We start from the raw sequence: 25,137 nt of genomic DNA on the forward strand, positions 1-25,137 counted from the left end.
AGTCCAGTGTCCTGTCCATCTCTGGTCCATAGTGAACCTGGAATTTCCAGCAACATCCCCTTTACTTGAGATGGACTTTGTTCTATAACAGGAGAGTGTAACATTAACCTTTGAGGGGTGTCCAATATATCCTGTACCTCATGTGCGACCTTCTCCTGTATATCTAAGAACACACCATCAGAAGTACAGTATATGGCACATCCCATTTTACATAATGCGTCTCTTCCCAGCAAGTTAGTAGGAGCCACCGCAGCCAAGAGAAACGAATGCTTGGTATGCAGGGGCCCGACAGTAACTTCAGCAGGTTTAGTTAGTGGATAATGTAACACTCTTCCCGTTACTCCCATAGCTGGAATAGTTTTACTGGTCACCTGTAGATTGAAAGGAGAGGTTATCACAGATCGGGGCGCCCCTGTATCTACAAGAAAGGTTTGTTTCCTACCAGCTATGTCAACTATCATTGTTGGTTCTTCACTCTGACTCTCAGTTATCCTCACTGGCTGTAGATTACAGGTATGACCTGACCCCTAGCACTGACTATCATTTTCCCGCGCAATATTTGCTGTTATAATATGTGCGGGTAGATGTGAGTCTTCTAGTCTATGTGAGTTCTTCCGTGGAGGATATCTATGTGTCCCACCTCTAAGGTTTTATCTGTCCTTTTTACACTCCCTCCTAAAGTGTCCTTCTTCATTACAATTGAAACATCTGATCACTCTATGTTTCTTATTATGTGGGTTGTATGCTGGTGGTCGTGTATGCATCCCCTCTAGAGCCTGTATACTCACTGTCATTAACCTTTCACTTTTCTCTTCCTTTTTCCTAAAAAGGTTTTTGTCATGCTCCACAGCAGACTCCCTAAGAGAATCTACTGTGATGCCTCTCCAATTAGGTAATGTGGTTTGTACTCTCGTCCTTAAATTTTCTCTAAGGCCATCCATTAATACTCCTACAGCTACCTCTCTGTGATGTGGGTCCTCACCTATGTTTGATATCCCAGTGAACCGTGTTATCGCTGCTATAGCTCTAATGAAGTAATCTGCTGCTGTTTTACTATCTTTCTGCTTGATGGTGAAAATTTTACTCCAATTCGTTACTACTGGAAAATAGATGGCTAAATGTTTAACAATTTGTTCTATATTCTCTTGATTAATCTCATCCGTCAAGGTGTCATCTTTCTTCAACGAACAATCTTTGATGAATTGTTGTACGTTAGTATTGGGAGGAAGACACGCCCTCAACACTACCCGCCAATCCTTATCGGTTGGTTCGTGTGCATTTCCTAAGTCTTTAACAAACTTCTGACATTTAGCCAACTCTTTTCTAGGATCTGGGAACTCAGTCATAATGGAACGTAATTCTGATCTAGTCCAGGGACAATGCATTGTAACATTTCTTAAAGGAACTACACCATCCTTATCCAGTTTCCCATTGGGAACTGATATTGTGCGGACTGGGTATGCACCCACTGGTTCACTGTTTTCAGAAGTCACTACCGGATCTGCTGTTTCAAGATTTAGAACGCTATCACACAACTCTCACCTATCTCAGCCATTGCTCCTTTCCCATACTTACGCTGAACCTCTAGCATATTAACAGCATGAGCAATGGCCGAAATCACAGTGGGTTCATCTTCATCCTCTGATACACTTGTTTTAAACTGGCTTAAAACAGGATACAACTTAGCAATTTCTCTTTTTTCAGTTTTAATAACGGCTGTACTTACCCCTCCCGCCACATAAGGTGGCGGGGGCGCGCTTGCGCTAAGTCCGCCACGCTTCTCAATGGCTACTTCCGCCCTGCGCGCGCTTTTCGCCACGCCTACTTCCGCTGTGCATTTGCTGCTCTGCCACGTGTTACCTTCCATTTGCCACAATTTTAAACAATCATTATGTCTATTTCTCACTTTCGTTGACTTAATCAACCATACTTTATCTTTTACAGTATTTCATACCTCTGCATTAAAACTCCCTATTGTTGGGAAAGGCCTATCACAATCTTTGGTCATCTTGACCCACGTGTCGCAATACGCAGTTGCGTAGGCACCATATTTCTTACACATGAGAAATCTCGCTGAACCAATAGGACCTTCCTTAGGCAGTACACTGGCCATCTCTAGCATATGCTTAGCACCCATGTTGAACAACACCAATCTATGCCAAAAACACTTTCAACAATTTGCTACAAACACTCTACCGCTAGAGATCTCTTACTGGCCGTGGACGTATTCGTTCAAGCCGCGTCCACTCGCTTCCTCTTGTACTAAACAAGGACCCCTAACACAGACAATATCACACTGGGATCCAAGGGCTATCAGCTCCTCGATACCCTGGCTAAACCACAAAAAAGTCTGTTGAGTTTATTATAACTGGGAGAACAAAGTTGATACAATCAACCAGCCTTTCCAATATAATTCCTCCTAGCTGCTTCACCAATTCGCACTAACGGTTGTCGTGCGGTTAGATCACACTGCCTACCAATACTAGTTAGTAGCAAACCTTGCGATCTATTGGTAGCGCTTTGCGAAAACCCGGTTTTCGCCTTCGGTATACCTGCCCTGTATACCGTCCTTCAGTTGGGCAACCCACCTCGTCAGACAGCAACTGAGCACAATGAATAATAAACAGTGTATCTACGTTACAAAATCACACTATACACCTTTTCTGCGCAGAAAATCAAAAGTTCCCAACAACAGTAATAATGTCTCAGAGGTTTTCACAAGTAATTATACTATGCACATATAATAACTATCAAAACGATTGTTTAACCATGTGGCAAATCTACCGGAAGTTCGCGTACGCACAGCAGGAAATACACATACGCTAAGCAATACAATACAGTTAAAACGCACAATGACAGTAAAAGAAACAGTTTCCTCTTTTGTCCCTAGGTTCTAGTTAGCGTGCCCTAGACAATGCAAAACGGACATTCGGTTTCACAACACAGAGTGAAAATCAGGTTTTGAACACATTGTGTTCTTACCCGTTTATGACGCGTCTCCACCCTTTGTTGCGGAACCGAAATCCGTTGGTCTTGCGTATCATCGTCAACGAAACCTCCAAAGCTCACGAGCCCCCAAATTGTTAAGTACGTATTGTCGCTAACCAATAACGATTGTCAAACCTCGATTTGTGTTTCCAACGCACAAAGATTTATTCACAAAAAGTAGTATAATATATTCAAGCGAAGTAATAATAAGTACAACCGTTACTTATCGCAGGCGCTCTGGATCCAGTGTACAGTCATTCAATCCTGAAGTCTGGGGACAAGATGTCTGAACACTAGATGTGAAGCTGCTGCTTATATGCACACAGGAATACAGTAATACAATGGAGATGGTATAGCTTGCTTCTATTGGTCCAGGTTTCAGGAAGGTCCAAGGGGTTGTCAATCATTGGCTAGTTCATCCTAAAGAATCCAAAGGAGTGGGTCACCTCTCCAGGGGGTATGCTCTGCTCTTCCCGCCAAGATTCCTTAGTCTTAAGTAGTTCATAATTCCCTATCATTCATAACTTGCGTATGCACTCTGCGATTCCTTCGCAGAGTGAACCGAACAGTAGCAAATGTTAAGAGGTTTATTATGATACCACACATGATATGATTCCTTCAACCTGTTCCATATATTTCACTAATATGCATATAACTTTAATATAAAACATAAATACTACTATATTTCGACATAAATGACTATGTGTTGCAACTACCATTAATGTGTACTATTTTACAAGTGAGCGTGTTTGTGCGAATGTATGTAAAAAGACTAAATTCTGTGGGTGCCACGTGTTGTGGCTGCGTACGCCCTTTTACGTTGTAACGTGCCCTTTTACTCCGTAGCGTACCGTAAGCATCTTTTCAGACAAAGACAACCAAGTTTGCTCGATTTTAATTGAGATGACTTTATCCAATTTGCTGACTTCGACACACTGTTGTGGATCGGTCGGAAGGTTATACACAGTACACAGCGGAAACGAGATTGGAACGAAAATATTAAACGGTACGACAAACCAAATGAGGCGACAATCGTCCATTTGGGCAGACTTTCGACCATCGTGTCACTACACACACTGACCCGACTTTTGAACGAGCGGCTGATTAAGCCGATTTTTTGACGAAAACCGTGTAGTGTGTACCCAGCTTTAGTTTTTATATCACTTCTAAACAGCTTCTAGTGTTTGTTTTTTGACTAAGTTTCAGGACTTCCCTTCTAGAGAGCCTGAGGCTACAAAACCAACCAAGTGTTTGTACTTAATCTGGATTTTGATGACCTCTTTTGAAAAAGCATTTATGTAATGTAAATGTATTATTACGTTTCACACTAATTTCATAGAAGCTGGGGATTTCTTTTTTTTCTTCCGTCACAGTATGAAATTATCCGGGAGAATTCAAATGATCTAGTAGTATGTTTATTCTGTAAATAGCACATGTTTTGCATTCAGCTCTGTACATGTAAATCTAGATGAGCAGACACGTGAACTTGAACTTTTAAGAGACATTTGTTTGTTTTTGACTTGTGGGGAAATCTTTTTTTTTTTTTTTTTTTTTTTGCATATGTTTACATAATTACGTTTCACTGCTAATAACATAAGTAAACAGAAGTTTCTTCTTATGGAGTTAGCAGGAATCTGTGATCTGCAAACATCATTTGTTCTAGGATAGCAGCTGGTGAACAAGTGGCAGTCTCCGGAAGAGACCACGGCAAGTTTTCCCGTCAACAAGATCTCACATTAATTACATTTCTCTTTATATATTTTTTTTAAGAAGGCTCGGTATGGGTTATTTTAAAACCAAATAAATGAAGTCTCTAAGGAGATTAAATCAAACAAAATCTATTGATAGACTAAAAATTAGTTCTTGTTGAAACAAAATTATATTTTGTTTAAATATAAACATATGAATAATATATATCGTATAATAATGATATAGAAACATAGAATTTGATGGCAGATAAGAACCATTTGGTCCATCTAGTTTGCCCATTTTTTATTTTTTTTTAACCTTTGGTAACCTCTAACCTTATTTGATCCTCAGTGTTTTGTAAGGTAATTCTTATGTTTATCCCAAGCATGTTTAAGTTGCTCCCCAGTTTCAGTGCATGTCCTTGTGTTCTAGTACATCTCTTCCTTTGAAGAATGTTTTCCTCCTGTACCTTATTAAAACAGTGGTTTGTAATCAGGCAGACTCTTTCTAAGAGTTGCATGTGTATTTCAAGCAAAGAAAACACATTAGTTATACTTATACTATATCCTCAAGATTTTCCTTCAATCCTCAGAAATGTGTTGGAGAAATTGGTAGGCACTCTGCTATACATCTGGTGGACCTGTCCTATAATCACCGCATTTTGGTTCTCAATAAGGCATCTCATTGAAAAGATTACCAAGATTTCAATTCCAAATAGCCAGTGTCGGACTGGGACATAAAGGGCCCACAGGGAGAAGGCAGTGGTAGGGGCCCACTACAATAAGGTGTGGCCAACTGCAAGAGGGGGTAGGGTCAATCATTAAAGGGGATCTTGTCATCCCTTGTACGACAACATATAGCATCATAGTGTGGTCTATAAAGAAAAAGCGGACCTTGCAAACAGGGCTGCCACTAGAAAATGCATTGCCCAGTACACAGAAACAGCAGGATTAGGATTAAGATGACTTTATTATTTATTATACACTATAAAATGCCAAACAAGACAAAACATTAAAAAAAACAGACAACAGTGCATATATATGGAAACCCTGTTTTCTATTACATTGTAGTAATGTGATACATGAACACATACATATAAATATATATTAATATGTATGGCTATACAAAAAAAATCAGCTAAAAAAAAATCAGCTACCTTGCTTAGCAGGGTATGAAACTCTTAATATAAAACAGAACCAATCTCTTTAAAATAAATGCCAATATAATAACAGGTTTCAACTTAGAGCTCTTTGTTTGTTGTAATTTAACCTATGGGCCCACAGTTATTTCAATAAGGAACACCCAATGATTGACCATGTGCACATTAACATTATATTATTTCTAGAAATTATATAATTCTAGTACTAAGAATGGGTGTATTGGTAAATGGGAGCTTAAGATGAAAGTGAAAGTATTGCATGTGTTTATAAAGGACCACAAACTACATAGGCATTATGACAGACAAGCTGCAGTAGTCCAATAATCACAGATTTTTCAGTGAGAAAGATAACACTCTGTTCTATGTATAAATATCAGACTCTTCTGTGGTTAATGTCAAGAAGCCTCCATTCGATGGTAAATGAGGTTATCAGTGTAAGATGTGCCCCATAAATGTCTCAAGGTAATAACTCCTCACCCAACACGTGGGATTTTTTGTGTGAACTTCCCCGCACAGCTCATGTAGCAAATAGATATGTTGTTCTTAGTGTTCGTAACAGCACTTCACAGGACTGGGGATTCTGCAGCTGCAACATTTCAGAACAGACTGCCGACAGAGCTCACCTGACAAGCTGGCAAACTCGCTGAGATTGATGCTGTAATGAAAATGGCACAGAAATATCCGATGTATGTTTAGTGGCTGCAGCCGACAAAATACTCAGCCAGATAACTCCGCCCCACCAACGAAGAGGGCGGGGCTATCAGGCACAGGGCCCCCCGGTGAATAGTCTGGTCCCCCGGCAGGCCAGTCCGACACTGCAAATAGCTATTCCTATGCTCTTCTCTCTCGACAATCCCTGTAATTTTGAAACTGAACAATAACATTCTTAGTCACAATCTCCATCATTATTATTATTATTATTGTTGTTGATTTGTAAGGCGTTACACTGCGCCGTACAGTAGGGAAAACAGGACATGTATAAAACAGGGACATACAAAGTAGACAAAATAAATACAGACATGAAAACAAAGGGCATGGAGGACCCTGCTTATGAGAGAGCTTACATTCTAATGTGACTAATTGCCAAATTTCAACCTCTAGAATAGACCCTACTACTTCCCCATCTCTTTAGGCGCTTATTAATAAAAGCTGGTATGTTTATTCCTCATTCCCCCAACCCTCCCTGCCCGAACGCATCAACCTCCTTACTTGCCCTTTGACTTTTTGTTCCCGTGAACATTCTGGTACAGGTGTGAACTCAAACACAATATCAAAGTTGAGTAGACCAAGTTCTTTGGCACCTCCTAACAATATTGTTATTAGAGATGCTCACTGACCCCCGTGTTTTGGTTTTGGATCTGGATTACCTTCGGGTTTTGGTCCTGGTTTTGGTTTTGATAAAACCGCCCTGCGTGTTTTGGTTTTGTTTAACTATTTTTTACAAAATTCAATTTTTTGGGGTAAAATCGCATAATTTCGGTATTATTTTGTACCTACATTATTATTAACCTTACTAATACTAAATTCCAGTGATTTGCATTCAATTTTTACCATCTCACAGGTCACAATATGCTTTTCATAAACTTTCAGCCAAATACTGCAGCGAGCTGGCTGGATGTTAAGCAACAGAGCAACGAAACAAACACACTTCAGTTTATATCACATCTAGAAAATATTACCACACACCAGTGTCACAAATTCGCAATAGAAAAGTAATACAAGATGGAATTGTCCTTGGGCCCTCCCACCCATCCATATATTGGATATTACAAAGGACATGCACACTTTAACAAACCAAGCACTTCAGCGACAAGGGCTGCCACTTTTGTGGCTGAAGAGCTTGGTTTGTTTGGGCCCCCACTAAACCAGCTATCAATGCCCTAAAGGCAGGTTAGATTAACAGTGCTGTAAAATAAATTCTACACTGCAAAGATGTTGTCGTCATCATCTTCAGCATCATCCTCACCCTCATCAGCGTGTACATCATTATCACCACAGACTATTAATTCATCTCCGCTGGAATCCGCTATTAGAGAAGTGTCAGTACTTGGATATTTTTGCCGGTAAAGGCCTTCCTCATGGAAGATGTAGTTCATTTTGATGAACATCATCTTTTCTACATTTTTAGGAAGTAACCTTGTACGTCAATCACTGACAAGGTTCCCGGCTGCGCTGAAAACTCTTTCTGAGTACACACTGAAGGATGGGCAGCTTAGGTATTACAAAGCAAGTTTGTACATGAGTTTCCAAATTGCTTGTTTTTCCTCCCAGTATGGAAAGGGACTGTCTGACATTTCGATTTCAATGAACTCTTGATAATAATCCTCCACCATCCTTTGCATATTAACAGTAGGATCGGATGGAGTTATGGCCGAGGTCACACTTTTTTTGCTAAAATCTTTCAAACCAGACCAGATGTCAAACTGTTGTGGTCTGCCACCTGCGTCATTCCTGCTTCTCTTTGGAAAGTTCAATTTCTTTCGAGCAGCAGCTGCCTGAGAAACTGAAGGAGGAGACGTCGTCAAGCCAAGGACCAGTTCAGCAGTCAACTTGCTGGCCAGGAGCTCCTTACATCTGTTCAGATCTCGGTCATTTGGAAGCAAAGAATCTACATAGGTCTTAAACCTAGGATCAAGCACAGTCGCCAAAACATAGTGATCCGACTTCAAGATTTTAATGACTCTTAGATCATTGCGAAGCGAATTAAGTACTTGATCTACAAGGCCAACATACTTTGCGGCATTGCTTTCTTTCATCTCCTCCTTCAGTTTGTCAAGCTGCTTTTCCAAAAGTTGAATTAAGGGAATGACTTGGCTCAAGCTAGCGGAGTCTGAACTCACTTCACATGTCACAACTTCAAATGGTTTCAGCACCTTGCACAGCACTGAAAGGATTCTCCACTGTGCAAGAATGAAATAAATTCCCCCTCCTTTCCCAATATCATTGCTTGTGCAATACGCTTGTATGAGGTAAACAAAAGGGTGGATGCACTAAGGCAATGGGGATGTACGAGCTGCTGGGTGAGAGGGAGTTAACCACACTCCTAAGTACTATGAAAAGGGGGGGATGTCACCTTGTGCTCAAATACATCGGTAAGTTGGATATAGGATTGTTCCCTTTTGGGTGCTCAACTACAGTCGAGAAGGCGCTGTATGGTGTGTAGGAGCTAGAATTGGTGGTAACTACTGTGAGCTGGAGGTGAAATTGGTGGGTTGAAAGTGAGCAACCGATGCACACGGTTACATATCAAATACAGTAAACAGAGGGTTACATGTCAAATATAGTAAACAATGAGTAACATATCAAATATAGTAAACAATGAGTAACATATCAAATATAGTAAACAATGAGTTACATATCAAATATAGTGAACAGGAGTCCATAAATGTTATGATTAGGTGGACTATGAACAGTACATATGCCGATGGGTGAGTGGATGTCTGCAGTGTTTATGTCTGCAGTGTATGCCGATGATAGCCAGTGGGGAATGTATTCGGAGGGGTGGTGCCTCTAGATCACCCGAGTTGCGACGATGCTGTGCAATTACCTTAGTGTGGTAGTGAATGCTCTTCAAACTACCACATGTGGGGATGTCTCTGTCCTGTGTTGGATCCCGAATGTCTCGGTCCTTGTATGGCTTTGCGCTGTTCCTCCATCCTCTGAAGCATGCACAGGGTGGAATTCCACCTTGTTAACACCTCTTGCTTAAGTTAGTGACGGGGCAAATTGAAATGTTCTTGGAGCTGCTGTAATCTCCTACATGCTGTGGCTGCACCTCACGGTTATTTTTCAAGAAGCTCAGCACCACCAAGTTTATTGTGTGAACAGAACAGGGAATGTGATGGAATTCACCCAGTTGTAATTCTCGCACAATATTGTTGGCATTATCAGAAATGACGTATCCTGGGGAGAGTCCAAGTGGCATAAGCCATGTATCAATGACATCCCTTAGTTTGCGTAACAAATTGTCAGCTGTATGCCTGTTAGTGAAGCCGGTGATACAAAGAGTAGCCTGCCTGTGACAAATGTTACGTAGTGGTGTACATACTGCTGCTGTTCCTGCTTGTGAAGGCGAATGTCCAACCCAGTGGGCTGTCACAGTCATATAATCTTTTGTTTGCCCACTTCCACTTGTGCACATATCTGTGGTTAAGTGTACAGTGGGTAGAATGGCATTTTTGAGCCCAATTATTAAATTTTTATGAATGTCATGGTACAGTTGAGGAATAGCTTTTCTTGAAAAATGGTGTTGCGATGGAATTTTGTAATGGGGACACAAAACCTCAATTAATTGAGAAAAACCAGCTGCGTTTGTAGTGGGTATTGGACGCAGATCTAACACTAGCATAGTCGCCATGGCGTCTGTAATCCGCTTTGCGACTGGATGACTGCTGTCATACTTGCTTCCTCTAGCAAAAGATTGTTTCACAGTTAATTGTTGTAAAGTACTAGTGGTCTTCTTCTTGGGCTGCTTATGGAAGGAAGATTCACCCCTAGCAGAAGCAACAGCAGCAGCAGTGGGACTAATGCTTAAACATTCTTCAGAGGAATAAATTATAGTGCAGGGCGGTTGTTGTGGGTGTAGATTGCAGCCATTGGGATGTAGGTGACAGAAGGGTCCTAGCTGACGGTGAAGTGCTTGTTATTTTTTTACCATTAATTTCAGGCATTCCCAACACCTTGCCATGAAATTGCGTCAAATGGATGAGGTTCCTAGATGGTTAAGGTCCCTCCCTCGACTGACTGTGGCTTTACATACACTACAAATGGCTAGACAACTGTTGTCAGGATTTGGGTAGAAATAATTCCACACATAAGAAGTGACTTTTTTGGTCTTATGTCCAGGCATGACAATGGCCTTCTTCTTATCACGTTCCAGAACTGCTTCCACTGGTGCAGGACTTACACAAACAACATCATCCTCATCAACATCCTCATTAGCGCCCACGCCGGCTACCGAAATATCCCCCTCATCCTCTTCCAATTCCAAAGTGGCATCCTCAATTGGTGTATCACCGCCTACTCTCTGACTGTTCAGCACACATCAGCAGAAATGCTGAAAGGGGCCTTCTTTATGGGTACACTATCACAATGGTCACGATTACACATACCACTCGTGGATGGACTCTCCTCAGGGATTGGTGTCATTTCTGAATCTGAGCATACATTTTCCTCTAATGCCTTACTGTTTTCTTCCAGCTCAGCTTTTACACGTAACAGTATTTGTGCACCAGTTTTGGACTCCGAATTACTTGGTCTTGCTTGGTCATGAGGAAGAAGGAGCCTCAGTAACAATTTTAGATCCCCGCACTCATAGAGAAAGGCAAAGGCCTCATTCTTTCTTTGCCACTGCGTGTGCAGAATGGCATGTTGGCAAAAAAAAATTATTGACAGTTAACTTTTCCTGGATTACAGCTCTTTTTCACTTCAACACAGTAAAAGGTGTTTTTTTGTTTGTTTTTTTCCCCTAACTTTAAAAGACTATGTACTTTTACATAGCCTTTACCAGATGACCTACAGGGATAACTATCATCAGGACTGGTGGCAGCAGCTGCTTGCTGCTCCTGCTCTTCTGTGTACTGCTGTGAATCCATTTTGATAACACTGTACACTTATTAGTGCAAATTCAGAAAAAAAAGCCTGTAAGGACTTGTAGATTACCATTTCAGCAATGACCAAATGACCAACGCAGCTCTTCTCTTTGGGTGTATATTAGACCCTACACTTATTAGTGCAAATGCAGAAAAAAGACTGCAAGGACTGGTATATTAGGATTTCAGCAATGACCAAGTGACCAAAGCAGCTCTTCTGTAAGGGTGTATATTATACCCTACACTTAGTAGTGCAAATTCAGAAAAAACGACTGCAAGGACATGTAGATTACTATTTCAGCAATGACCAAATGGCCAAAGCAACTCTTCGATTTGGGTGTATATTAGACTCTACACTTATTAGTGCAAATTCAGAAAAAAAAGACTGCAAGGACTAGTATATTAGGATTTCAGCAATGACCAAAGCAGCTCTTTTATAAGAGTGTATATTAGACCCTACACTTAGTAGTGCAAATTAAGAAAAAAAAGCCTGCAAGGACTTGTATATTTATATTTGTATTTCAGCAATGAGAAAATCAGCAATGGAGCTTTCTCTAACACTGCTACCACCCTCCTCTTTCTCTTCTATCACTTTGCCTGCCCAACTGCTGTATACTCTGTCCTACCCCTTCTCTGTCCCTCTCTCAAATGGTGCTAGATCGCCGTGGAGGGCGGTATTTATAGATTCCAAAACTCCCGAGTTCCGACGATGTCACGATTACGTTTTGCCTCGTTTTGGAATCCAAAATAGCGCGAAAGTACCGAGCCGACTCTGCTCGGTACTCGGATCCCCGAAGTTCGGATGGGTTCCGTTTTCAGGAAACCGAGCCCGCCCATCTCTAATTGTTATGTTATTATTGGTTCCCTAAATCTCCTTTACCACTATCTCTCTGACTCAAATATTTGTACCCCAAGTTCAAGCAGACCTTTGTTCCTCCTTCAACTGATATTTTGTATGTCTTTCATCTGTATTGCTATCTGAGCTTTAAAGGATCCCAACCCTAGCACCTGTTGTCAATGGCATGTCTAATGTGGATGAATCTGTCAATTGATTAATTATAGTTGTTTACTCACTTGCAAATAAGAGACAAACCCATCAATGCTTCCTAGCCAAATGTACCTGAACTATCTTTCCTGTAGCTATTTACATCATTTTCAGAGCAAGTGTTATGAGACTTCTGAAGGGAATTTAGTGCTTTATCCCTTCCCATTTTGAATTGTAAATCCTGGGAGATTAGGAAGTGCAAATCACAGAAAGCGGTGTCAATGGTTGTGAGGGATTACTTTTTAAGATAAGGGTAAATCAGCAATTCTGAAGTAAGGAAATCATTATATTTATTGCAACTTGTTGAGAGAATTAATATTTAATTTTGGACCACTGAATCCTTGTGGTTTTAGTAGTGGGAGTTAGAATGGCCTGGTTATTACACCTTTTACCCAATTCTCTGTGATTGTTGACTTCTAAGAAATGAGGTCTAGGTGACATGCAATGACCTGACTGCTTGCTGTACCATCTGAAGTTTTAAAGTCTTGGATTTGGACGGAAGAAACGGCTTATGGTTTTGACAATTCAAGGTTCACATTCTGTCAGCTCTAAATGGACAATGATTGGAATTAAGGGGCTTTTCAAAATAAGGAGCTGTGTTACTAAAATCTGAAAGGGCTTTCTGCATTTATAATCACCCTTTACTTCTCTAATAAAATGTAGGCCAGAGAAGATGCAAGAGTTCAACATTCAGGTGTTCATGGTCTGTAAGTGCTAGGTTAGACATGCCAACAAGATAAAGCTGATGACCCTTATGAACTCTACAAATATAATGAAATGATTGCTGGCTATATGGAAAGCTTTTGAATTGACTTTTAGGTATGTTTGTAGAAATATAACTGTGTGATGTATTGTCTTCTTTCTGCTCTGCTTCTTCCAGCATGATAACAATTACTTCAGTTTAAAATTGAATGTTCTTTAGATTTAGCTACACAGGAATTTTGTGACAAAGTAAATGCTGGATCAAGGTTCAATTAGCATCTCTGTACAACAGGTATTCCGATGTGATTTCATAGAATTAAATCACCCCCTTTAATCAAAAATGAGTAGAATAGTGGTAAAAATAAGTCACAAAATTTAAAACATCAAAGTTAGGGTTAATAGCTCAGCAGTATTGAATAGACAAATTACATCTGACATAATGGAAACACATGTTAAATATATTAAATTATCTGTCCATATCTTTCCTTAAATGCACATAATTCAGGCATGCGCATGTCCGTATTCCACTACAAGGGGATCTGAAGATACGTTTCTTGTTGAATACAGGTCTAGCTGCACTCTGCTTTGACAGACACAATACGCTGTAGTATACGTCCAATACATATGTGGAGTATAAAGTACAAAAAATAATATTCAATTGTTGTCATGTGTTAATAATATGGAAAAACATTTAAAGCAATAAATAAAAAATAAAAATAATTATCAGGATATTATTAATGTCTACTGTGCAAAAATTACATTTTTACAGTTGCTCCTGATTGCAAACACATGTTCTTGCATGTATAAACATCCATCATCGCTAGTGAGCGGCACTTACAACTTCCCTGTAGCTGGTGCAAGTGATACGACAGAAAAAAACATGTTCCTTTGAGATGCCCAAATCAAGATGCCTTGAATCAGATGTTGCTGAGTGCGATCGAGCTTTGCACGCATTACGGTACATTGATTACGTGCATATGCCCACTCCCCTCCCTGTTCCACCCGGGAAATCGTAGAATGTCGTAAGGGTCCTTTGCTTTCAAAGATGAATTGAATGTGTTGCTACTTTCACCGGTGTATGTTCCGGCTATGGGCATGTGCAGAGCGATTGTATGCCAAATACGTTGTGTATCAACATTAACGTTCCTTAATGAATCAGGTCAAGTAGTACTATATTAGTATTCTATTTTCCAATACAGATATATTGGCAGTTTGTTATGGGTCTCTTTCTTTTTCCTGTGTTAGGAAACCTTTGAAATAGCTGTGTTATTTTCATGCATTGATGTTTCTGGCTCACTCTGTCTTTGTAGGGTTAATAGAGCGCCAGGTTCTTTATCTCTTATCCATTGTGATCTGTAATAGGGGGATTTCTGAATACTAGGGTAGTGTATCATCTTACCATAAATACAGCATATAAATGTTATTTGTAGTCAAAACAATACTACAGTAAGGTATAACCAACAAAATAATGTAATAATCACTACATTTTTCTCTATGAAATGAACTGGAATATTCAAATATAATTTTTAATTCAATAGAAAAATATAGTACTAATATAGTTTTGTTTTTCTTGTATCACTTTAAATAGAGCACTGGGATCTGATACAGGAGGTTCTACCCGGAACCCAGCATCTCACTGTGGCACAGTGGGTTTGAAACCAACATATGGGCTTGTTTCTCGCCATGGACTTATTCCCTTGGTAAACTCTATGGATGTACCTGGGATTTTAGCTAGATGTGTGGATGATGCAGCAACTGTGCTTGGTAATTTACTTTAAAACTGTACCTGGTTATCTAAATCCATGTCAATTTGTTTTTCTATAACCAATATTTTTGATTTTCAGGTGTACTTGCAGGACATGATCCACAAGACTCCACAACAATCCTCGATCCCTTTCAGCCATTCACCCTTCCAGATGCAATAGATGTGACTAATCTCTGTATAGGAATCCCAAAGGTAATAAATTCCACCTTATTAAGGTCCACCGAAGTCTACACCAACCCTCCACTCTTGTCTACATTTTTTAATTTTGTGTTTTGAGTAGCCTAACCGTTCATAGGAGGGGGGGGAGTTTTAGTTTGGCGCTAGGGGACGGGATGTGTCTCTGGAACAGTCCGAGGAGACAAATTGCTAAGAGTTTTCACAGAAATCTCATTACCCCTTGCGCCCCATAGAGATGCACAGAAAAACGAGCAGAAATTTCCTACCATAGCTGCCAAGGTGCGCATCCGAACATCGAGGCGATAGTCAGTGGCACCTCCTGCTGAATTGATTCTTCACCTAGTGGTTTACATTTCTATTTACAGCTAGCAGACTGGTACTTAAGAGCTTCCCCCTACTGCTCCAAAATATCAGCGTTAATCTCTGTTCTTACTAGAAGTTTGAATTCCCTGCCATCAGGTAAATGATGCTGTTGAGGGACTTTTCAGATATTTAGTGTTAAAAGGGTTCACACTGGTAGTTTGTGTCCCCTGAAATCGGGAAGGACACACCAAGGGGAGGTAGCAGCATTGAAAAGAAGATAGCTATGATTATTGCATGTCCCTTATCAGTGTTTGTAAGTTGAGAAGTTAATGAGGACATAGTGATGTGGTTCTAAGAGAAGAATTGCTAGGTACAGTAGGTTATACCACATTTAGAAAACGGAGGGATTAGCCCATTAATTTGGCATTACTAGAGCTTTAAAACTTATTGAAATAGAAGAACGAGTTCAGGACAGATTTTTTTTAAATTGGGTCTAGACAAATTCATCCAAAACTTAGGAGCCAGCAATTTTGTATGAAATGTTTTGGATGCTGTGACATTGTAGTACCTTCACATCCCTGCAAAGCACAAAGGATAACTTGCAACTGTGTCCCACTTTTAGGGAGCACCAATTTTCCTTACATTATGGGCCCTGATATGTTTCAGAGCTATCTCTTAGCATATAGTACAATTTGAACTTAAATTAAGTCCATGACCATATTTACAGGTGATGTTGCCCTAGGCATTGTACACCCCACATGTTCTTGTTCCTCTGTCCTATACACTTCTTCCTTCATTGTTTTTTGGGGGAAAACTTGTGCCCCTTTGCACACATTATGCTAGATTTTTCCCCCTTCACATATGAAACACCAGCCTGTTCCCTCACCTCCATAAGAGGCAAACTCCGGTTGCTCTGTAGTGCATTTATCGGTAATCATTAGACCTGGATTTCAGTGATTACAAGTGTGAGTATTGATGCTTTTATTTTAGGTATAGCCATGTACCAGTATTTGTCAGTAACCCCATAAGTGGTGACTCACAATAGCGGCCAAAATAACAGTGCAGCACTTTAAAACACCGTTCCTGGAGCTGATCACCAGGTCTGTTGGTTTTTGGGAAATGTACTTAGGAACAAGTACCAGCAGTCATTCACATGGGCTTCCAGTTGAGAGGGAACAGAAGATGTACAAGAGAGTGTCTAGAGTCGCAAGGGTGCATTTCTAGGTCACCCTGGGAATTAGGATATTTCCAGCGCACTGCTATAAATTAAGCAGCGTGAAGCTACATTTTAAAATGAATTGACAAATCCTGTTTGTGTTATTACCAACTAATAGGCCAATCAGTATTTTGACATTAGCTAAACAGTGAAATTAGAATAGTAAATTCATTGTGTTTATTTAAACAAACTGACAGACTAATGACTAATTAGTGACGAAAGTGGAACTAAACAGAAAAAATTAAAACCATTGAATCTCAATGTTAGATGCATTGACTCATTGCTTTGAACTTTAATAAATCAGTAAAATAAACAGACTTCAATCAGTTCTACAATCTCGGCCTTGGCTAACTGAGAAATGCCTTTATGATCTCTTTGGAATTGTGAGGTACTGTGCAGTATATGCGAGATAGGAGATCTAGCAAATGTTTATGTTAATGAAGATGATTTTTTATGAATTATCTATAATACTAGGTATATAAATTGGTAAACAAAGTGCAAAATTGACCAAATACATTGCTGCTAATAGGGTAGTGTGTTAAATGATCCAAGGCAGTGAGTTGGGATATAGCACACACCTTCTCAGATGTTAATAGCATGCAGTAAGCAACTTCTAAATCACATTTTGAGTAAACAGAGCTGTCTTGACAAACCAAGACATTTTTCTGCTTTAATATAAGTATGGTGACTTGTAATTTGCAGGAGCATACAAAGGCAACTTGGTTTCCAGCAATAAATACATAACTTCTTATTGTTATTTGTTTTTTGATAAAGGAATACCATGCTCCAGGCTTGTCTGCAGAAACACTTTCAATTTGGTCAAAGACTGCTGATCTGTTGGAGAATGCTGGAGCCAAAGTGGTGGAGGTTTCGCTGCCTCACACACGCTACTCAATTGTTTGTTATCATGTCTTGTGCACAGCTGAAGTAGCATCAAATATGGCTCGATTTGATGGACTGGAATATGGTAAAATGGTTATCTTGCATACTGAGCATAAAATTGTGGTGCCATGGGTTGTATTGTCACCTTTTTAGCCATACCCTGAGCTCCTCTTGTACTCTGCTCTATCTTGGTTGTCATGTTGCCTGTCCAGCTGCTTATTCATTGTTGGCTCCTTCAAATGCTCTGCTTCTGTTCTACTTCATATATCAGTTTTTTGGATATTTTTTGTATTCTTTATTTATACTTCTTTTGTTTGCAAATGATTTGCCTGTTTTAAATTTCAGTACCATCTCTTTGCTGACACCTAAATTTACATTATCCCTTTTGAACACTCCTTCTGGCAAAGACCACTTCCTGTTTGTGTGGTCTCCTCCATTACGCTCTCTATCTCCAATTTAAACTTTGGCTTTCCTATTATCCTGAAAGCAGCACAGACAGAGGAAAATCCCCAGGCGCACTGCTGTTAACCAGTAACAAAGCTGCTGTTTCTACTTGTACATAAAAATGCAGAAATCTTAGTTACACATAGTTACAAATACATGGTAAGCCACCCGCCTCATCACGGTGCTTCTGCTAATAGGGCGGTCCTAATTCTAATCAATGAGAGTCCTTATATTTGGCCCATACATATGTGTTTGTAAATGGAGTGCTATCTTACCAAGAGGTACCTCAAGAGCCTCCAAATGGCAATACAGCACTAGCACTTCCCATCAGCTACAGTACCAGAGCATGCCTCTCAAACAGACAAAACAGGAAGGAAAGTTGCTCAATCAATTTATATTTATGCACTAATATTCCACAATTGCCTGTCTTCTTCATAGGACATCGCTCAGATATCCAAGAATCAACAGAAGCCATGTACTCCGCAACCAGACGAGAAGGTTTTAATGATGTTGTAAGAGGAAGAATATTATCTGGAAATTTCTTCCTTCTGAAACAGTAGGTTAACTAGTTTATTCTGTAGATGCAGTATTGTCCAACTCCAACAGAATAGTTAGCAGATATAGTACATTTTAGTTGGTATAATATATTCATCAAAAAACATCCTGTGGGTCAATCAAGTAAAAATATAGAGATAACAAAAGTATCTGCTAAGCTGTTTGGATGGGTAGCAGTAACAGCTGCTGTTATCTTCTTAGGTTAGTTTTATTTAAACAAAAAAAAATTTTCTTTTATTTGCCAGTACCAAAATAAGTTATTTCAAGCAAACATCATTAAAGAAGATATATATACAATAAAAATGAAGCATCAACAGTGACACTCCCACTTATTACAACACTGAACAATGTAAAATTTATGACATAGTCTAATAATTAATGTGTTCATTATAAATCATCAATGCATATAACATGAATGCTCTGATTCACTTAAGATGAATAAAGAATGAAGTCCTTTTATTTCCGTGCCCTATGCAATAAGGAAACATAAACTTAGCATAGTGTAGTATTGCCAAATTTGATAAAGTAATAACAAAAAACGCACACTTTGAGAAAAGTGGAGAATCCAACACAAAAAGTGCACAGAATGTCTCTCCGTTATAGTTACACTCACGTTAGAACTGCTATTCCAAGTATATTTAATCAATTAACGATGATCTCCCAAGATTTATCAGATTCTCGACAATAGCTAGATCTTCCATATAACTGCACCATTTTGCTTACAATTGAAAAAGAGGAAAGACATCTGGCATAATACATTTTTTATTCAAAACAACATACTTGCATAAATAAGAGAATAAACAGCATAAAATATTTGTCTTTTTAAGTTGCATAAACATAAGGGTGTATATTTACTAAAGTGCGGGTTTGGATAAGTGGAAATGTTGCCTATAGCAGCCAATCAGATTCTAGCTGTCATTTTGTAGAATGTTCTAAATAAATGATAACTAGTTATAGGCAACATCACCACTCTTTCAAACCCACAATTTATTAAATATACCTCAAAGTCTTTGATTGAATCCTAGGTCTGAGTAACTTAACTTTCCACAGGCCAAAGTCCAAGAAACAGCACAGGATCCTGTTATCACCCCCATCTGAATACTGATGTGTTTCAATCTATTTTTCAAGGCAGTGGGGGAGAGATGTCCTTTTCCAGTATTTATAGCCCCAGCAAATAGTCATTGAAAACTTGTCATTTTGAAATAAAATTATATATATATATATATATATATATATATATATATACATATATATATATATATATATATATATATATATATACATATATATAAAAGTTAACCCGTGCATGATACTCATGCATTCTAGTCAAATCAAGCTACTTAAGGTGTTAAAAAGGTTCTTGTCATCTACGTCGCCACACACACACACGCCGCTAGGCTTTTATATATTAGATAATGCTAAGAATTTAGTAGGTCAGTGTAGTATATAACTCCGCCCAGCAGGTGGCGCTGCAGCTTGAGCACTCTGTCACCCGGTAGTTTTTTCCACACACTAACACAGCATGTGTGTTCATGAGGTAAAATTACCTCACGAAAATAAGTTTGAACCCTCAACTCGTAAATTTAGCCTTTACTACCCCTCCCACGGGGGGAAGGGGGGATGATGGAAGTTAACAGACTTCACTATTATAATTTTTTTGTCAAATAATGTCAGTATACCACATTTCGGGTCAATTGGATGAGCCCTTTCTGAGAAAATATTTTTTTCCACACACACTAACACACGCCGCTAGGCTTTTATATATTAGATATATATATTATATATTATATATCTCAGTTCAGACTTCTTAAGCAGTAGCTGTTTTATTTCCGCTTAAAACAGCATAACACAAACAGCAAAGATTCCACGGCTTCCTGACACACTAGCTTAGCCCAAAATCCCTCACTATTGTCCGGCCGCTATTTGGCATTGGAAGCCCTGTCCACCAGATCCCACAATTCTTTTATATACACACACCACAGCAATCACACCCATGTTGTGCACCTGTGTGTGAACTCCTTTCTCCAGGTAACAGCAGGATCATTAACCCTGTCTGTACTTCTCCCTGCTGGATAGGTCCCATTCTAGTTACCTTTTCCACAAACCCTTCCCCTTAGCTTTGCCATACTTGACAGAGCGGAACTTAGCAACTTCTGGCTTCGCCAAAACAGGCGAATCGGCCCACCTGGGAAGCGCATCTCTCCGTGACAGAGCATCAGCATTATTATGCAGAGCAACTTGCCTATGTTCCACCTAAAAGCTAAAGTGTTGTAACACCGGGAACTAACGTGTAACCCTGGCATTCATCTTCTTATTTGTGTGCATTCACTGTAATGGGACGTCGTCAGTAACCAGGGTGAAATCCCTACCGAGTAGATAGTATAGGAGTGCCTCTTCTGCCCACTTAATGGCCAAACAGTCCTGTTCCACTGTGCCATACTGCTTTTCTCTCTGGAGGAGTTTATGGCTGAGGAAAAGAACTGGTCTCTCTTCATCCTTCACTCTCTGGGACAATACTGCCCCCAGATCTGTCCTGGAAGCATCTCTCTGGAGAAAGAACCGCTCCCTAAAGTTAGGTGCTTGCAGAACCACCATGGTGCACAAGGCTTTTTTCAAGTCTTTCCAGGCAGCTTCTTTCAAGTCTTTTGCACTATTCATATCATACAATACTCTTATTTTCAATATTATAGTAATCATCTATACAATTAGTGAGTATTGGGCAATTGAGCGCAATACATTGGTTATATATTGTTTGTTATACAGGAAGGGATTCCAGAGTTTTGCTGCTCTTTGGAGTTGAGCGCAGTTTCTTTCTTTCCTCTGACCGAATAACATGCCTGGAAGTCCGTTTATCAAACCGCTTATTAATCAGTGGCTACATATCCGTAGTCCAGAGTGCCCTCTCCCTGAGTTTTAGATCTAGAATATGCCAGAACAGTGCAGCTATGCAGAAGGCGGGAGGGTTACAAGCTTCATCAGAAACATATCCACACTCCAGAGCAGTTAAAGATTGTTATTACACTGATACTGGTAAAGTGCCTAGACAACCTTCACCATTAGATGATGATCATCATTATCTATTTATTTATAATGAGCCACTAATTCCACAGCGCTGTAAAGAGAACTAATTCACATCAGTCCCTGCCCCATTGGAGCTTACAATTTAATTCCCCTAACATACACAGAGACCGAGCGAGACTAAGGGCAATTTAATAGCAGCCAATTAACCTATCAGCAGGGCTGGAATTACCACTAGGCAACCTAGGCAACTGCCTAGGGCCCAGCGGTCCCCAGAGGGCCCTCCCAGGGCCGGCGGTGAGTGGGGTAGGCAAGACGGAGGGGAGCTCCCCTCCGCCTGTCATTCCCTTCTGTCCACCGGCATAGTAAAACAAATTGCGTCCGGAAACAATGGAAGAAAAAAAATCAGTCACCTGACGGTGTGGCTGCTCACGGCAGTCTCTCATCCTCTCTGCTCTGTTCCACTGAATATTGGGTGTGACATCATCACACCCGACGTCATTTTCATTGAGGACTCACCAAGGAGCAGCGCCCTGGAGAAGAAAGAAGACAGGAAGACAAGAAGAGCAGACAAGAGGACTACAGAAGAGAAAAAGGCAATAGAAAGGTAAGTAAAATAAGGGAGGCACATAGGTTGAGGTAAACAAGATATTTAGGAGACAGACAAAAGTGTGTGTGTGTGTGAGAGGGGACTAGTACATAGTGTGTGTGTGTGGGGGGGGGGGCGGCAGTATATATTGTGTGTGTGTGAGGGGGCCAATATATATTGTGTGTGTGAGAGAGGGGGCCAGTATATAGTGTGTGTGTGTGTGAGTGTGAGAGAGGGGCCCAGTATATTGTGTGTGTGAGAGAGGGGCCCAGTATAGTGTGTGTGTGTGAGAGAGGGGCCCAGTATAGTGTGTGTGTGTGAGAGAGGGGCCCAGTATATTGTGTGTGTGAGAGAGGGACCCAGTATATTGTGTGTGTGAGAGAGGGGATCAGTATATTGTGTGTGTGTGTGAGAGAGGGGCCCATTATATTGTGTGTGTGAGAGAGGGGGTCAGTATATTTTGTGTGTGTGTGTGTGTGTGTGTGTGAGAGAGTGTAAGAGAGAGAGAAGGGGTCAGTATATTGTGTGTGTGTGTGTGTGTGAGTGTGAGTGAGAAGGGGTCAGTATATTGTGTGTGTGTGTGTGAGAGAGAGGGGGTCAGTATATTGTGTGTGTGTGAGAGAGGGGGTCAGTATAGTGTGTGTGTGTGTGTGTGTGAGAGAGGGGCCCAGTATATTGTGTGTGTGAGAGAGGGACCCAGTATATTGTGTGTGTGTGAGAGGGGGTCAGTATATTGTGTGTGTGTGTGAGAGAGAGGGGGTCAGTATATTGTGTGTGTGAGAGAGGGGCCCATTATATTGTGTGTGTGTGAGAGAAGGGCCCATTATATTGTGTGTGTGAGAGAGGGGGTCAGTATATTGTGTGTGTGAGAGAAGGGTCAGTATATTGTGTGTGTGTGAGAGAAGGGGTCAGTATATTGTGTGTGTGTGAGAGAGGGGGTCAGTATATTGTGTGTGTGTGTGAGAAAGGGGGTCAGTATATTGTGTGTGTGTGTGAGAGAAAGGGGGTCAGTATATTGTGTGTGTGTGAGAGGGGGTCAGTATATTGTGTGTGTGTGTGAGTGAGAGAGAGGGGGCCAGTATATTATGTGTGTGTGAGAGAGAGGGGGCCAGTACAATGTGTGTGTGAGAGAGAGAGGGGGGGGGGCTTTTAAAGCAAAAGGGCTTTTTGCATTTTAATAAATCAGCCCCTGTATTCAGTACTATAATAGAACATTATATAATCTATCGCTATAATATGATTTATACCCAATTATAATCAGCGACGTATGTAAAAAACCAAAAGTGCTGTAGGGTAAAGGAAAATAAAGTGCAATATAAAGTGAGGTTTGTTTTTTGTTTTCATTACTTAAGATAAAACTAAACAATAAAATAGACTCTTGATAAATATACATTGTACCAAAGACCACCCTTTAAAATGGGCCGTTACTTATGGGCCAGTGCTATGTGCTTGCCCCACCGGAATAAAGTCTGCCAGCCAGCCCCTGAATAGGGGTATATGTTATGCTATAAAAAAACTATAGTGCTATGAATTTTTTCAGGGAGAGGGGCCCCAAACCAGTATCTTGCCTAGGGCCCCATGAGGTCTAAATCCGGCTCTGCCTATCAGTATGTTTTTGGAGTGTGGGAGGAAACCCATGCAAACACGGGGAGAACATGCAAATTCCACACAGATAAGGCCATGGTCGGGAATCGAACTCATGACCCCAGTGCTGTGAGGCAGAGGTGCTAATCACTAATGCTTACTTGCTCCTTAAACATGCCATAGGTTTTAGAGTGGAGCAAAAATGGTATGCATTCTTAGAAGACAAAAAACACTCTGCAAAAGGATAGAAAAGAATTTAAATCTAGAATCACAGGAGTATCAAATGCAGTCATACCACTCAAATCCATGCATACCTCCTAAGCTTATTCCCAGCCTCATTTCCAGACCCTCCACCTGAGTTCTAACACATGGATAAAGCTCACAGAGCAAAGGTGTCCAAACTCAGTGTTCAAGGGCTACCAACAGTTCATGTTTTCAGGATTTATTTAATCATGCACAGTTGGGTTAATCTATTTAGTAGGGTCAGTAATTATCCCATCTGTTTCTACAGACAGAAATCCTGAAAACATGAACTGTTGGTAGCTCTTGAGAACTGAGTTTGGACACCTCTGTCATAGAGCCGTTGGCCCTAAGTAAACAAATTGATTGAGAACATAGTACTACAACTACAGTATTACAAGATTATTCTTACTCTTCTTTGCACTTGACCCTCTTTCATATTTAGAGACCCCTAACCTCTAATTTTATAGTTACTTCTCCCCAACAACTGCAAAAATAGGCACAACTTAAAACGTATTACCTAAACTCTGAGAGAAAATGGTTTCCCATAAAAATTCCCTTTCAGAATAATTGATTCCATGGATGGTGTTCAAAACTTTATCAAAGACCCAGCAGATAACCACAACTACTCCACAAATTGGTGCTTCATTGTCCCTCTGCTCCACATAAGCTGATCTGACAACTCCTTAGCAATCCCTGAAAAATGTACATGACCCACCTGATTTCTCCCCATCCTGGATGAGAATGCAAAATGTAATGGTCCACTCATAATCAATGAGATCTTCGACCTGAGACCTAACACCTTGCGGACCTTTTGATGCCACCTTAGGAGAGGTCTGTGGGACTTCCATCTTAAAATTGATTGTGTCACACTTTCCTAATTAGCATTGCTGAATTGTTTTTGAATTATTCTTCTGTTCTGTTTTCTTCCCATTCTCTTCCCCTTTCTTCGTGCACCCCCAATTTTGGAACAATATTTTCAGTAACCTTGGCAGAATATTTAGATATTTATGAGCTTGTGTTTTGTGTCTCACTTAAAGTGAAGGGCCTAAACACAATAAGAAAGAGGCACTTAGAATGGAAGCTGTTCAGAAGGCACAATGGTTTCTATGTTACTCCATGAGACTTTGTCTATTATTATTGTTTTTTTTCATAGTGCACATTATTCTTAAATGGGGATCAGATGAGGA

General features: G+C 40.2%; 1 protein-coding gene across 1 annotated transcript in view; it reads left to right on the forward strand.

The window, feature by feature from the left end:
- QRSL1 (glutaminyl-tRNA amidotransferase subunit QRSL1) overlaps positions 1–25,137 on the forward strand; it is a 49,146-nt gene that overhangs the window by 18,597 nt on the left and 5,412 nt on the right. The window contains exons 6-9 of the mRNA XM_075202862.1: positions 14,763–14,938; positions 15,019–15,131; positions 17,410–17,602; positions 18,400–18,517. Coding sequence (XP_075058963.1) covers positions 14,763–14,938; positions 15,019–15,131; positions 17,410–17,602; positions 18,400–18,517 — 600 coding nt within the window. The remainder of the gene's footprint in view (positions 1–14,762; positions 14,939–15,018; positions 15,132–17,409; positions 17,603–18,399; positions 18,518–25,137) is intronic.

Source organism: Mixophyes fleayi, chromosome 3 (genome assembly GCF_038048845.1).
Source record: "Mixophyes fleayi isolate aMixFle1 chromosome 3, aMixFle1.hap1, whole genome shotgun sequence".
Taxonomy (NCBI): Eukaryota; Metazoa; Chordata; class Amphibia; order Anura; family Limnodynastidae; genus Mixophyes; species Mixophyes fleayi.